The sequence below is a fragment of the Corvus brachyrhynchos genome, unplaced genomic scaffold (genome assembly GCF_000691975.1).
Source record: "Corvus brachyrhynchos isolate BGI_N302 unplaced genomic scaffold, ASM69197v1 scaffold412, whole genome shotgun sequence".
NCBI classification, from domain to species: domain Eukaryota; kingdom Metazoa; phylum Chordata; class Aves; order Passeriformes; family Corvidae; genus Corvus; species Corvus brachyrhynchos.
Window position 1 is genome coordinate 38012 of NW_008236761.1, and position 16204 is coordinate 54215.

General features: G+C 40.1%; 1 protein-coding gene across 1 annotated transcript in view; it reads left to right on the forward strand.

Moving 5' to 3' along the window:
* Positions 1–16204, forward strand: part of SYNJ1 (synaptojanin 1) — a 47721-nt gene that overhangs the window by 22323 nt on the left and 9194 nt on the right. Inside the window, exons 13-27 of the mRNA XM_017727074.1 lie at positions 1036–1227; positions 1604–1688; positions 2711–2851; positions 3197–3389; positions 4216–4374; positions 6206–6362; positions 6707–6824; positions 6932–7147; positions 7772–7850; positions 8850–9012; positions 9634–9840; positions 10477–10605; positions 11188–11226; positions 15846–15884; positions 15977–16017. Coding sequence (XP_017582563.1) covers positions 1036–1227; positions 1604–1688; positions 2711–2851; positions 3197–3389; positions 4216–4374; positions 6206–6362; positions 6707–6824; positions 6932–7147; positions 7772–7850; positions 8850–9012; positions 9634–9840; positions 10477–10605; positions 11188–11226; positions 15846–15884; positions 15977–16017 — 1958 coding nt within the window. The remainder of the gene's footprint in view (positions 1–1035; positions 1228–1603; positions 1689–2710; positions 2852–3196; positions 3390–4215; positions 4375–6205; positions 6363–6706; positions 6825–6931; positions 7148–7771; positions 7851–8849; positions 9013–9633; positions 9841–10476; positions 10606–11187; positions 11227–15845; positions 15885–15976; positions 16018–16204) is intronic.

A 16204-nucleotide genomic window follows, 5' to 3' on the forward strand; every position in this document is an offset into this window, starting at 1 on the left:
AAGAGTTCACAGCCAACAAACACAATATATTTTCCTCTCTTACTTCCAGTTTTTGTCAAACCCAGTAGGGAGAGAGAATACCTGATTTTTGTTTTAACCAGGTAGCCAAGATGATAAACTTAGAAAGAATAACTGAAAAGATAACAGCAGCTCACTAATGATCTCATTTTGGGGATTTAAATGAAAATACTGTTTCCAGCAACTGCGTATTTTTCTAGGCAGCGACAAGTGAAGGGAAGAATTCCATCTAATATTGTTTATGTTGTTCTTTTGGAGTCTGATAACCATGAGAACATTCAAAATAGGTAAATTAATATTGCTTAGGTAAAGTACCTGACCGTTGAACCAGCTTTTTTCTTTCTGTGTTTCTCACAATGTCCTGTACAGATGGGTTGTTCCTCTCTCTCCATCTGGCAGATAAAAACAAGGCACAGGTAAAGGCTGATGGGACAGAGAAGTGAGTTTAATTATTTTGAATCCCAGCCTACTGTCCTCACTAAAGCAGCTCTTTAGGAATTCAGCTGACCTAAAAATAATTGAGATTTGTGGTTTAAATAGGCATACTGTGATATGATAAAATAATGTACCTTTCTCTATTTTGTTACTTGTAGTGTATCAGCCACTTTTACACTTCCAAAAACGAATATATCTGCAAGTTGGCTCTGTAACAGAGATTGGATTTCATAAATTTAATCTGTGAAAATGAGGTAGATACCCTTGTTGGTATGTATGAAAAATTATGGTTTCCTTAGAGAGTCACAGATGAGGTGAAAGAACAACAGATATTTATAAAACGTGGAAATTGTTTCCTTCGTGTATTATTTTTCTCTATATAATTTTGAACAAATCACTGCTGGTTTTCAGTCAGTGTCTTACCCACACAAGTAATGTGTCTCTAAGGGTATTTTCCCCTGGGAAAGCTGCATTCCATGTGCTTTCACAGTTTAACTTTGTGCACTTTGGAAAGATCTCACTGCCGAGTTTTCTGAAGAATCATTCACTATGAAAATAATGTCTTTTCAAATGTTTTTGCAGCATCTGTAAAAGTACTGAAGAGCATGTGTGAGAACTTCTACAAGTATGCAAAACCGAAAAAAATCCGAGTCTGTGTTGGGACATGGAACGTCAATGGGGGGAAGCAGTTTCGAAGTATTGCCTTCAGAAATCAAACCCTCACTGACTGGCTTCTGGATGCACCAAAATTGGCTGGGATCCATGAATTCCAAGGTAGGATTTGTGTTCTGTCATGAGTTTTTCCTGAAAACTGTGATTTTTCTAAGTAGATCACAAACATTGAAACAGATATCACAGAATTGTAGAATTGTGTAGGAAGGGACCTTAATGATCCAGTCTCAACCCCTGCCACGGGCAAGGACACCTTCCACTAGCCCAAGTTGTTCTGAGCCCCGTCCAACCTGGTCTTGGACACTTCCAGGGATGGGACAGACACAGGTTTTCTGGGCAGCCTAGGGCCTCCCCACCCTCACAGGGAGGAATTTTTTTCCAAATAAGGAATTTCTTTCTTAAAATGAATATGTATGTGAGGTCTTCATTCTTAAGTTAATTAGAAACAAGAATTAACTCTTTCCATATTTACCTCGAGATCGCAAAAGCAAACCTGTGGACATATTTGCCATTGGATTTGAAGAAATGGTGGAGTTAAATGCAGGAAACATTGTGAATGCCAGGTGGGTGATCCAATCCACACAGTACTAGTTTGGCTGATAATCACCTTTTTTAAGTCACGTGTTATTTGAAATTTTGGTTTCTCCAGTGCTCGCAGTGTTCTGCAGTTCCTGTGTTTTGTATTGCTGGGAACAACAAATCCCGTGAAAATCTTCTCAAAAGCACGTGTTGTTGGTATGCTGTTCTGTATCAGATTGTGATCTGTTTAAAGGAAGGCTTCCTTCCACACTGTTAGTTTTCACTGCCATTCCATATATTGCATGGATATGTTATTGTGGAGTTGGGATTTTTCACTCCTAGCAGACTGGGTCATGGAAATACATTTTTCTCAGTGGTGGGTGATACCAATGATAAATGTGTGTGTAGTCCTAGCACCATATTCCCTTTGTCCATTGTTTTCTCTGCCTGTTTTGCATTATTTCCTGGTGTTAGGGAAGGTTTAACTCATTGGGAAGAGCACCTGAAGCCTATAATGCTGTAGCCTTTGTGCGGATTTTTGTCTTTTGGGTACCAAGTGTTAGCCTGTCATCCCCTGTTTTCACCATACGTGTAGTTAATGCTGTTTCCAGGCCTGATATTTTTCATTTCTGTCCAGTGCTGGCTCTGAAAACCATAGTCTGTTAGGTCTCTAAGGATGTTTCTTCTTGATCTGAGACTGTGGACACCTGTTTTATCGATTGAGCTCTAGGCTAGGAAGTAACTCCCTAAAACAATTCTTAGGTTTTGCTCCTCTAGTCTAGGCTCATAAATACAGGAAAGATAGCCATGGCTCCTAAAGTTGTCTGTGGTGTTGGGAAAAGTGAGGCAGCATTTGTAGAGGCTGAATGTGAAACAATTGTCATGACAGTCTAGAACCTGTGTGTCTGCTGGGGAGGGATTTGAGCACCATTTGCAACTTGGCTTTGGTTTACTTCCTCAAGGTTTACTTGAGGTTCTTGAATGTAGTTTAGTCAGCTCAATCACCAGCTAGAAACCTGCTCAGTTTTGTTTATTTCGAACCTGGTGTTTTTAATCTCACTGCCAGCACCACCAATCAGAAGCTCTGGGCTGCTGAGCTGCAGAAGACCATCTCCAGAGATTACAAGTACGTGCTGCTGGCTTCAGAGCAGCTGGTGGGCGTCTGCCTCTTCGTGTTCATCAGGCCCCAGCATGCTCCCTTTATCAGGTCAGTGAGCACAGCTGGCTCCAGCTTGGGGCACCGTCAGCTTGCTTTCTGTTGCAGGATAACACCCAAATGCCCTCAGAGCCATGTGGGGCTCTGAAAGAGCTGTTCCACCTTCTGGTGAAGCAGTTGTTTAAGTTCTTTTATCTTAGTTTTTAAATGCCTCCTTGGTTGCCCAGGGAGCTTGAAAAGCTGAGGTTTTATCCTGTTACTGCTCAGTGGCTGTTGGAACTCGTTAAAACTAGCCCTGTGGCTGGAAGAACAATGTGTCGCTCCCAGCCCAGTGTCACACTCGGAGCAGTCTGTGCCAGGTTACTGGAATGTTTAATAGTTGTTTCACTATTTCAGGGATGTTGCTGTTGATACTGTCAAGACTGGCATGGGAGGAGCCACTGGGAACAAAGGTGCAGTGGCCATTCGGATGCTGTTCCATACCTCCAGCCTTTGCTTTGTGTGTAGTCATTTTGCTGCAGGGCAATCCCAAGTCAAGGAGAGAAATGAAGACTTTGTAGAAATATCTCGCAAGCTTGGTTTTCCAATGGTAAGCACAGTGTTCAAATTCCATAACAAATGAGAAGTGAAGTGCTTGGAGCTCTAGAAGTGTCATCCCAAAGCTCCATTTGCATTTTCCCCCTTCCCCAGATTCCTGTGGAAATCAGATTTCCTTGGGTTAGAGATCTCAGAGATAATTGAGTTCCCACAATGTTTATTTAGCAAAATAGAAGACTGCAGAAAGAATAGACCTTTCCAGTGTAATGATGGAGATGATGGAACATGAGTTGACTTGCATTTGAAATCAAGGACTTCGCATAGGAAAGAGACCTTGCAGATCCTTGACATGCAGTAGAACTTTTGTAGGCCCAGGAGACAATCACCTATGAGAAAAAAATCGCTGGGAAACAGCCCTGTTTTCAGTACACAGGAGTGATTCTATGCTGTGTTCTCATAAACACCAAGGTGAAAATTTTATCAGTGCAACAAAATGCTTCCTTGAGACTTAAAGCTGTTTTAAATTTTGTCATCAAACTGTCGTTTGTTAATTTCTGTGGCACTGTGCAGGAGTCTTACATCTTATTTTACAGGGGTTTTTTTATTTCCTAAATTTGTCCCCACTGTCGTGTTTCAGTTTTCCTAGCAAGTACCATATCCAGCTGTTTCCTAAATGCTGCTATTTCAAGCTGCCAGTGTATCTGCTTGGTTTTACTTATGGGCAGTGAAAAAATCAAAACAAAGGGGGACGTAAAAGTTCTCACTCTAAACCCTGGAATTATACATGCTTCACAGCTAAAAACTGAATTTCTGAACCTGGAAGTAGTAAATTTGTCACTCGGTTGTTTTTAACTCCAGTGTGTGCTGCTGTTGTACAGGGAAGGATGCTCTTTTCCCATGACTATATTTTTTGGTGTGGGGACTTCAATTATCGAATAGATTTGCCCAATGAGGAGGTGAAGGACCTAATACGACAACAGAACTGGGATCCCCTCATAGCAGGAGACCAGCTTATCAATCAAAAAAACTCTGGACAGGTATGTTCAAAGGTCACCATGCTTGAGAATACTTCATTTTTCTTACTGGTTTTAGTAATTCTATGATGATCCTGTAAATCTCTATCCTCAGCCTGGAGTTTTCTAATTACCGTATTTTTCTTTTTATCTGATGCAACTATTTTAAAAGAATATTTGTCATGTTTGGCAACGTTACTCTTTAGTTCAATTGTAATACGTCTAATGCTGTTACTGTTGGGAATAGTCCAAATGGCAGCCTTCTTACTTGCAAAGAAAACACAGTAACAAAGTCTGAAGAAAGCTACAGCTTTTAGATTTGTAGGGTTTCTTGGTCTCTCTTTGCAGCTCTGTGTGGGAAGGCTGGAGATGGTAAAATGAGTGACAGTCCTCTACTGTTGGTTCATTCTGCTCGCCAGCACTTTGATCACAAGCAGTGCTTTTTGCTGGTTTAGAGTTCCCTTCCATTTGTGCTGGTATCTTGTGCACCAGAACAGGAGGCAAAACACTGGATATTTTTATTCTCTTTCGTTTGGTTTTTTTTTTTTTTTTTTTAAACTAACAGCTGTTTCCTAGAGAAAGCAAGATGTACGTTCACATGGGCAGACGGCATTGATTGTCTGTTAAGTGGATCAAAACAAGAGGTGTAAAGGTTTTGGAGACACCTCCAGCAGTTATAAAGCTGGAGAAATCTATGGAAGCTACCAGAATATGAAAAGGACTCCTGCCTGGGGAGCAGGAATAGCATTGCACTGTTGGGTTGATATTCCATGATTTAGAAGCTGCTGGCTGGGTAGAAGCAGCTCCCTGGGGGAGCTCCATGGCTGTGGCAGGTTCACCCCTATACCTGCTGCTCAGGGAAGGTGTTTACATAGCAACTTGCTCTGGAAAAGTAGGCTAGAAAATAATTACTGAAGGCAAACAAATTAATTGTCTCAGAAGTTGTGGAACTTCTAGCATTCTGACATTGATCTTCTGACGTTGGCTTTTAAATTCACTGGATTTCAAATTGTATTTCTGACAAGAAAAGCAGGTTAGCCTGTGACTTGATGCAGATTCGACTGTAAGATCCAAGTTAGATTTCTATTTTACAGCTCTCTGAAGTGAAGGAAAGCTGCTCATACAAGGTTGAACTCAAGAATGGAGCTGGCTGAGTTAGCTGAAGGGTTTTACCTTGTGTCCAGTTTAAACACTTAATGAGTGAGAAGCTCACTTTGAATACATTGAATGTATTAAGGACTCCATTTTTTTCCTTTTCTTTTTTTTTTTTTTAACCTCCTGCTTATTTGAGGGGGCATCTTGTGTCAACTTCTCCCTGGAAGTGTTCAAGGCCAGGTTATGTGGCACCCTGAGCAACCTGCTCTAGTGACCCCGTGGCAAGGGCTTGGAACTGGATGATCTTTAGGGCCCCTTCCAACCCAAACCAGGGTGTGAGTCTGTGAATTTGCAAGAACATTTGACATGTTCAGATAGATAAAATATAAACCTTAATCCCCAACTTTTGCTGACACAGGAACATCTAAGCACCAGATTAAAATGCCATGTTAAAGCATGGGTGTTCTGGGTGACCTCCAGTTGGTAATGACATTGAAGGAACAGTAGATTGCTTGTGGGCCTGGGCTTAAAGATGTAACTGCTGGCATACTTCTGTTCATTGGTGATTGTCTGGGTCACTATTTAGTCATAGTGTCAAATGTTTTAAGGTAGATAAAATGTGGAGAAGAATCCATATTAACAAATAACAGGTTTTTTTGTTTTGTTTTGAGGTGTTTATACAGGTTCTCAGTGTTAGAATAGAGAATTCTGATTCGTTTCAAGCTGTTTCCCATCTCTTTCTGTCTTCTGTTGCTTACAGATTTTTAGGGGATTTCTGGAAGGGAAAATCAATTTTGCCCCTACATACAAATATGATCTGTTCTCTGATGACTATGACACCAGTGAAAAGTGTCGCACACCAGCGTGGACAGATCGGATCCTTTGGAGGAGAAGAAAATGGCCGTTTGACAGATCAGGTTTGAGGGTTTCCTTCAGTTGTTTAAAATGCTCTTTAAGTGACTTAGAGGATCCATTTAGTGATGTTAACAGTGCCGGTGATGCTGAGCTCCTGTCCCTGGCTCATTAGGAGACAGAACACTTGTTAACAGACCTTCAGTAAATGCAGTGAGGCTGAACAAAGGGCCATGAATCAGATCCCAATTACTGTCATTTGAGGAGTGCAAAAGAAACTTGGGGTGGGGAGGGGGGTTCTGTAGGAGGCACTCAATTTGGATTTACTTCCTATGTTTTTACTTGCTACAAGTAGCACATCCTTTCAATCGCTGTATTTTTCCTCTTTTGTTTTCACTGCTGATTGTAGCTGAAGACCTGGATCTCCTGAATGCAAGTTTTCACAGTGACAGTAATGTCCCTTATACGTGGAATCCTGGCACTTTGTTGCACTACGGAAGAGCAGAGCTGAAAACATCTGATCACAGGTTCCAGTTTAATTTTATACATTACTTCCTAAGATTTAATCTTCATGCTGTGTATTTTGTTGCTCAGATACTCTGCTGACAGGATTTTCTTGTCTGTTTTTTCCAAGGCCTGTGGTTGCACTGATTGACATCGACATATTTGAAATTGAAGCAGAAGAGAGACAAAAAGTGTATAAGGAGGTGATTGCAATGCAAGGACCACCTGATGGTACTGTGATGGTCTCCATCAGAAGTTCTTCAGCAGAAGAAAACTATTTTGATGATAACTTGATTGATGATCTTCTTCAAAAATTTGCAAGCTATGGTGAAGTTATACTTATAAGGTTAAAAAAAAACTTCTTACTTTTAATCTCTACTTAGAAAATCATGGAATGTTTTGCGTTGAAAGGGATCATCCAGTCACACTTGCTGCCATGGGGACACCTTCCACTAGACCACCTTCCACTGTGACCTGGCCTCGGATGCTTCCAGGGATGGGGCAGCCACAGCTTCTCTGGGCAGCCTGTGCCAGGGCCTCCCCACCCTCACAGGAAAGAATTTCTTCCCGGTATCCCATCTTACCCTCTGGCAGTGGGAAGCCCTTCCCCCCCCCTTGTCCTATCTGGACTTGGAACTGTTGGAGCAAGTCCAAAATGCATCTTCATTGTTCCCACCAATTTCCTGAATACAGTTACTTCCTTAGATGATCTGTTTCGTTTTTAACATTTGTATTTGAACTTAAATGTCTCTAGAATTCATTTTACATACCTGTATGTGTCTCCGTTTTCAGACATGATTCTCCCAGGTACTCTTATTTTTGAGAATTTCATATAAATTTTGTATTCTAGAATTAGGTTAGTAGTTTCAAATGAACTGAAAATGAGGATGTTTCATTTCCACTAACCTGGCAATTGCACTATTAAGTGTTGTGGTATTTTGCTGATTATTGTTTCCAATTAATTTTGCAGGTTTGTGGAAGACAAGATGTGGGTAACATTTTTGGAAGGAAGCTCTGCTTTGAGTGTTATGAATTTGAATGGCATTGAGGTAATGTAAACATGACTGAACCTTCGTATAGCAAGAGAAAATCCAGGTTTTTTAAGTCTTCTTGTGTGGATTGGATTTTTTGTTTGTTCTGTTCCGTACTAGACTGTTGCATCTTTTCTTTTTTTTTTTTTTTTTTTTTTTAATAGCTTCATTCCAGTATGTTGAGTTTCAAAAGCCACATAAAAGAAGTATCAAACTCAATTTATTTTTAGGAGGAGTACTGTTAGACAAATCAAGATCTCCTACTGAGGGGCATCTTCATCAAATGAGGGGTTTGGGGTGCTTTTTATTATTTAAAAAGCAGAGTTTATTTTCTAGAATGAACCAGTTTAACATATTCATAGCCTGCAGTTATTAAAAACTTAGCACTTCTCTACTGCGAACTCTGAAAAATGTCAGAATTTCAGCTCGCATGGACTTCTATGGGGCCAGGATTTCATCTTTGTGAAAATTTAACTTCTGACGTTCAAATTTTTACTTGTCTGTGGCTGTTAGACTTGGAATGCCTGATGTTTACACATGGATCCTTGGATCTGCTGAGGTGTCACTGGCAGGCTCAGAAAGGAAGGGGGCTCAGGGTAGAATGTCAGTTTGCAGAATGAAGACCTGCTCTGTGCCATCCTCTAAAAATGACTTTATTCATGTTGTTTATGAGCAAGTCTGTTTTTCATTATGAAGAATAGTGTTTCTGTCAGAGTAAAGAAACCGGAAGCTTCCTGATGAATTGAAAAAGAGAACCCTAGGAGATGAGTTGTTAGTTTTTCTACAAAAACAAATATTAAATGGTGGTAATGAACAGTTTAAATTACATAAATGTAGTTACTTACCAAAATGAAGTGAAAAGCAGAATGATTTTTGTTTAGTTGCAGGAATTCTGATAACCTTATTTGTGGTATTTTCAGGAATTTTTTTTTTTTCATTTTAAATCTAAAATGCTGAGCCTTAATATTCCTCCTCTTAAAAACTTCTATTTTGTGCATACCTTTTTTGGCAATTCAGCTACAAGGAAGGATTATAAACATCAACTTGAAAAATCCAGATTGGATCAGAAGTTTGGAAGATGAAATGAATCTAGAGAAGATTAATATTGGGCTGCCTTCATCAACAAGCTCCACTTTACTTTGTGAAGATGCTGAGGTTACTGCAGACTATGATATGGAAGGTTTGTTGAGATAAAGCACTCCTTATTTTGAAATGCTTACAGTCCTAAATAATGTGGTTAATTTAATGCATATCTAAATACCTAACAAGTTTATGCCCATCTAAAACAGATTAGAAATCACATTATTTCCAACAGTATCTTGACAATCTGCTTCACTCTCATCTACATTTAAATATATTCTTAATTGACAGCTTACTCTTCAAAAGCACATCCACGTTGAGCCTTTTTTTCAACACCATTCCACCTTTTGCAAGCAGAATTTATCAGAAATAGCAGATATCTTGCAATCCCCTGCCCAACCTTCTGGAGAACAAGTGAAGCTTTCCATATTGCAAACCAAGGAAATAACCTGTAAAGCTGATTGTTTCTTAGATTAATCAATTTCACAGTTGCCACACTGTTATAATTACGTTTACTATATATCTATCATATATATTATGCATTTGAAGTATTTTCAGCTGGTTTGAATACATATGCATTCTTCATGTATAATTTTGGGATGCCAGAATCATACTTTGGTTGCTGAGCTAATTCCTTGGAACTCTGGGGCTTTTTTTGCATGAAATCCCACGCCCAGAATCAGTTTTTACGTACTTCTCTTTTCTGGGGCTTGTTCTTCAGGAGACATCGATGACTACAGTGCTGAAGTGGAAGAAATCCTTCCTCAGCACCTACAGCCAGCGTCAAGTACAGGGCTTGGAACCTCGCCGAGCTCTTCCCCGCGTTCCAGCCCCTGCCAGTCCCCAACGCTGTCGGACGGACCCACGCTCCCGGTGAGACCCAGCCGAGCCCCAGGAAAAACTCCTGGACCACCTGTTTCCACACATGGTGTGTATTGCATGGCTCCACTGCCTCTGGAACTGCCACACACAAGTTCTGTTGCAAAGTGTCTGTAGAATCCTGGTTCGCTCCAGTCATACTCCCAGAATACAGACCCTTGCAACCCTTGCTCTTGTCAGCTCCAAGATATAAACTGTGATCAGCACATTTGTAAATTGGGACCACAATAAGAAAACTTTTGTTTAAACACAGCCTTTTTTTTAAATGATGAAGTGAACCTGTGAACACAATGATGGTGTTTGGAATAGCTTCTAATTGAGTTTATTTTAACTGCCCAAATGCCTTGAGAATTCCGTTTGTAGCACTTTTTTCCAGAGAACGTAGTTCACAGATGGGGGTCAGAATCAAAATTTGAGATGCTGCAATTGGTAAGATTGTTCAGGATTTCATGAAAAGCATAAATTTATTAAAACACACGAGACAAAAACTTTTTTAGGAAATCTGCTTCTTTTCATCATTGGTTCATTCCTCGTTTTCCCTCTCTCAAAAACTTCTGGATCGTTGTTTCCAAGGCTGGGGACTTCCTGTCCTCTCTGTGAGAAGAACTTGCTATTAGAAAAGCTTTGCTGGGATTAGAATGTCCAAGAGATTAATTTTTGTGTTGTTGTCTGTCATATCCTTCAGCTGAATTCCAGACTGGTGCCCAGCAGAAGGAGCCTCCCCAGAGCCTGGAGCCAAAGCGTCCTCCACCTCCTCGCCCCGTCGCTCCTCCTGCACGTCCTGCTCCTCCACAACGGCCACCTCCACCCTCAGGTAATTTGGGGACCTTTTCAGGTACTCAGGAGTATTTGTTTTCAAGTCTGTGTGATGAACTTGAAAAGTGCAAACCCAAACTGCATATTACACTTGGGGCTCACTGTTTTTTAACTGAAATGTTTAATTGGTACATTTAAAAGCAATAACAGTATGAGAAATAATGGCATATTTACCATTTAAATATTGTTAGTTGGATAAGTTTATAAAAACTTATTTTCAGTTTTAAAAATGTGAAGTTTTACAGCAGATTTTACTCAACATTTTCACTTTTTATAGCATCTAATTTGAACTAAAATAGGAATGAACTTGTGCATTCATTGATTCATTGGTGTTCCTTTAATTTTGGCATCAGTCTATATGCGTTTTATCATGTCCAAGTTTTTAATGTAGTCTTCATTTGTATCATCTGACGATGTGAACAATTGAGCACTAAGAGAAACGGGATATTCAGAAGCATTTGAGCAGCTTAGTTAATAACAAACTGACCCTTGTGATTTTTAACTTTCTTATTCTTTTTCTTCCCTCCTACTATATTGATATTTTTCATTATTGCTGCATTCATTTCTTAAATACTGTCAGGCGGTAGGAGTCCTGCACCTGCTAGAAAAGAATTTGGAGGTAATGCTTTTAATTGTTTTTGAATATGACTGCATAGCAAAACTGCTGTGGGGATCTGTTGTGACAATACTTAACGTGATGATTTCCAAAGGTATAAAAATGGGCAATTCTCCAAGTTACAGAATTGGATAATTCATGAATGTCAATATCATTTCTTTCTTCCCCCTCTGAGCTACATTTGACTTTTCAGTGAAATAGTATTTCTCCAGAAGTTGGTGTTTTAAAGTCAGAGGTCTAAGTTGTTCCAGGCTTTTATTGCTTCGTCCTGGGTGAATACATTTAGCTATCTTTTCTAAAGTGCTTCTTCAAAGTAGTCTTTGTCCTTCTCTGTCATACGTTTTGCTGTCCTGCTTGGACTTAGTTCAGCTCACCAATACGTGAGAGAGGGTGAGAATTGTTGGTGGCACTGAAGTACTTCCAGACACTGCCCCTCAGTTGGTAGGAAAGAGGGTTTTTTGACAAAATGCTTCAAAAGTTTTGAGCAATCTCAGAAAATACATAAACTATTTTAATTTTACATAGTCTGTAACTATCAGCTAACTTTGGTGTCAGGCAAAAATGCACTTGACTCTTAGATACTGGTGAGACAAAGAGGTTTTCATGCCAAAAGTGTAATATTTCAAATGAGTTAAAATGCAGAAGCTTTAGAAAGCAGTTGGTAGACGACACTCAGTATAGCTGAGATTTAATTCAGTGTTCTTCAGTCCTGTGTAGTCTTCTGTGCACTGACAATCCTGTTTGCCTAGTTTGTCTCAATTGTGCAAAGACTAGTCATCTTCTTTTATCTTCTTTCCCAACATAGCTTTCCATAGAGTTGTAACTTGCATAAAACTTGCTTTTTATGCAATCATTTGAGACTGGAGTGTATTTTTTCATGTATTATTCCAACCTAAAGCTCTTCACTTTTTTTCTGCTCTTCATTTTCCACTCATGGTGTACATGTATAAGTATGAATACTTTGCTTCTCAGGGGTATCTGAGCTCAGCTCTGAGCAACGTAGCACAGGGCTGGAACCAAAATAAATGTCCTTATGGGTTACTTTAGTGGGGAAAAGTCACCTGTTTCTCTTCCCTAGGAGGAGGGCTCCTAAAGCTCTGTGGAAATATCCCCGTACAGTGTGTAAGTGGATCAGACTTTGGGTTTAGACTTCCGTAGCACATGCAAAGGGACATTCATCATGTCTTTAAAATGTTCTGCCTTTTAAATATTACTTTTCCCCCTCACGTCTTTTGACCTTTTTTCCCCCAAGTGCTTCAGTCCCTTCAATGCCTATGGCACTTTTCCTAATGGCTTTGAAGATGAGAGGAGGATTTGGGTGTCTAAGTGATTTAATTTGCTCATATTTTGTATCAGGAGCAACTCAGAATTCAGGTGAACAAGGCTCTGCACTCGTTGCAGGGCTTTACAAAGTGTAGACCTTTTGTATGCTGGTAAAAAAAAAATTTACTGAGGGTTCTATAAGCTCCAGTAAACAATTTAGTTAAAAATTAAAATGTTGCGTTCTGTTTGCACAAGATATTTTTAATACATTACAGATTAAATTTTCAGATAACATTAAAAACTATAAAGGCTGCTAATTCTCAGTTGAAGTTAATAACCTGGGACAGTAACATTTGTGGGTTTTTTTCCTTTAATACTAGTAGTCAGAGTTTTCCTGATTGTTGTGGTAAAGGTATTTATCATTGGTTTAAACTATTTTTCATTGTCTGTAAGATTAAAATATTCTTCTGCTACCCATTGTGATAGCATTATTGCAGCATGATAATTTTGCTTTATTACTGTTGAAGAGTATTATGAGTGAGTAAAATCTCAGGTATTTACCCTCTGTGCCATTTCTCTCCCATGTAGAGAATATTTTTAAACTTGCCCAAATCATCATGCCCAGAGATCTTGCTCTCCATCTGGTGCCCCAACGTATGAACCTGTGTCCCTGTGTCTCCCTTCCGCTGAAAGGAGCTGGCTTTAGTCATCATCCTGCATAAAACAAGAGCAGTGGAATGTTCTTGGGCAGTGCCCTGCCCCTGTGCAGCTTCACTGCTGCTCCTCTCAGAGAGACGTTCATGGTCAGAAACTTGCGATGGGAATTGGCAGAGCCTGGATCTCAGCCAGAAGAGATAACACATGCTAGAATTTAGCATCTTTGAAACAGATGATCAGCCAAAGCAGAGCTCTGACATCTCTGGAGACAGTCCCATTTCAACCTCATGTGCAGCCTTCACTCTGCCCACTCTGTGACAGAACTCACAGATCACAGCTCCTGGGCAGATCCCACACATGGGCACATGGTGAGAAAGCAGGAGGCTGTGTCATAGCTAAGGGATGCCTTCAGTATTTCTCTCATGTCTGTGTCCTGCCATGTTTTTGCCGTATAGTTTTAGGAACCCAGTATATGCTTGATGATATTGCAGAAATAAAATAATTCATCATGGTTATGCATGTTTGAAAATCATCTTTCTCTCAATCTGAACTGTTAAACCAATTGATACAGCTGTCCCAGGTGCACAGTGCTGCATGGAGGCAATTTAGTGATACAGTTCTGCAGGATACAATACATTCTACAAACTGGGAAGCATTGCTTCCATCACATTGCTTATTCAGATGTACCGTGGCAGAAATAGACTACTCAGTGTTCTGAATGACAGGGATCAGGCTTAATGTTGCAGGGTGTAAGTGCCGTGCTCATTTATTCCCTCGTGTTTGAGTACAGGTCTGTGCTCTGCTTTATGAGAGGTTCAAGACGGGCATGTCAGATCACACTGGATAGCTAAAGGTTTGTGGAGAGTGAACATTTTGAAGAAATTAAATTCTCTTTCAGCTGCAATGTAAAATTAAAATAATAGATGTTACTAAACACGATTGTACTTGCTGATTTGTAATTCCCACCGGTCTGGTTCCCCATGCTGCTGCAGTTATTTCCTACAGGTGACTGTAATCTATCTAGACCAGAGTTAAAGTGTGTAAAGCTGTCTTGTGGTAGTGTTCTTTCTGGTTTTTCTTTCTCAATCTACTGCTTTTCTTATGCAATGTACAGCTTCTCTTCTTTCTCTGAAAAGGTCTTGGAGCTCCTCCCAGTCCTGGGGTAGCTAGGAGAGAAGTAGAAGGTAACATAACGATTTTTGTATTCTATAAATGGATTTCTAATTTCACTTGAGCAATATTATTACCCTTTTGATACTAAAGGTGGTTCCATGACGGTCTTTGTCATGTAGGCTCGCTCTTCTTTTATTTAGCGTAGCTTTCACACAGCCAAGTTGCTTCCTGGTTTTCAATGATGGTGGGAATTGTTACAGAAGGCATGTATGGAAAAACTAAGTGAAAACTTAGAGTGCCCTAATCCAGAAGGCTTTTAAGGCTGACTCTCAGAAGAAGCTGTAGCTGACTGGTCATCAGAGTGACTCTTATACCTGTAACTAAATCAGGAATCTAGGGAGCCTGACTTTTCATAAAGAACTACATATTCTGGGGAGAGAAACTTCCATTTAAACCATTTGGTTTTTAATTTAATATGTTGCCTCTTTCTAAAGAGCACAATGTAGGTATTTTGATTCTGATAGCCAGCCGTGTGTAACACGGTTACGAGGAGCATTTCTCTTGCACCATTCTGGTTGGAGTACATGGGACTGCTGCTGGATGGGTCGTGCTTTAGCCATGCCAGCAGAGTCACAGGCTTGGGTTTCTTCCTCATCCTTCAGGAATGCATCCTTCACAGCAAATAGCAATACAAGTCCTAGTAGAGTCACTGGCAGGGTTTCCTCCTCTATGCTGCAATTAATTTTGGCTGCATTGTTGGTTCATTTTTCTAAATTGGCAAAATCACTCTATGCATAGAATATTTGAGGTGGGAAGGCACCTTTGGTGGTTATCCACTCCAGCTTCCTGCTCCAAGGAGGGTAAACTGGCACCAGAGCTGCATCACTGAGAACAGTACCCAGAAGCCCATTCTGACTGATTCCAGGGCAGTCTAATAGTTGGGAGCCAATTTGATAAACGGTGTGATGCACCACAGAGTTCCTTCAACGTACTGTCACTGACGTGGTGACTTTGCCTTCCTGGGAAATAAGCAGCAGAGGCACAAGCCAGAATCCCAAACCTCTCTGCCTGTTAGAAATTGTGCACTTGTCTGAGCTAAAGGTAATTTTTTCATCTCCTGCACTTACCAATTTGAATATTGCATCTGAGGTTGTCATCAGCATGGCCATGGGTGAAGCTGGTGCTCTAACAGATTTATCCCATAAATGCAGAGAGTGGGGTCAGGAAGTGTTACATCAGTTCCCTTTGTTTTAACCACTGCTGGTAGAACATCTACAGAATACACCACAAAACAAAACAACTTTCAACATAACTGAGAGCACAGGGTACCTGTACCAAATGGGTGTCTTTAGCTTGCAACAAATAGGATGTGATTTGAATAATTTGTAATAAAAAGGGTCAGATGACTTCATGTGTGCCATGGGATAAGAGTGTGTTAGTGACAGCTGGTGGGTATGTAATAACTTTTGAAAAAATGACTGGTATCTCCTTGCTTCCATTCTCAGTAGTAGTAATGTGACATTGCCATCTAATACCCATTTGTGGCTTATCTAACACAGATAATCTACTTTTTTTTCCATGCTTCAAAGCACAAAAAAGCCCTGGACCACAAAGAAAAGATAACTTAGGTAATAGATACATGCTTTCTACTAATTATGATACAGACAGAAGTTGATTTTGAAATAAGTGCTAAGTCAGTAATCTCTACTATCTGTTACAGCTCGTAATCAGCCTCCACATTCAGCGAGTACAACCAGACCGGTAAGTATTGCTTTCAAGTAATTTTCCTGCTAAGTGTCTGCTCTTTATTACATCAAGTTGTCTGTAAGTCATAACAGACATTAGAAATCCGCTAAATTGGCTGGTCAGTTTACAGCTTCTATGAGTTAATTATCTCAGCAATTCCTGTCTATTCCTGTCTACGGGGGTAAAAAAGCAGCGCATATAT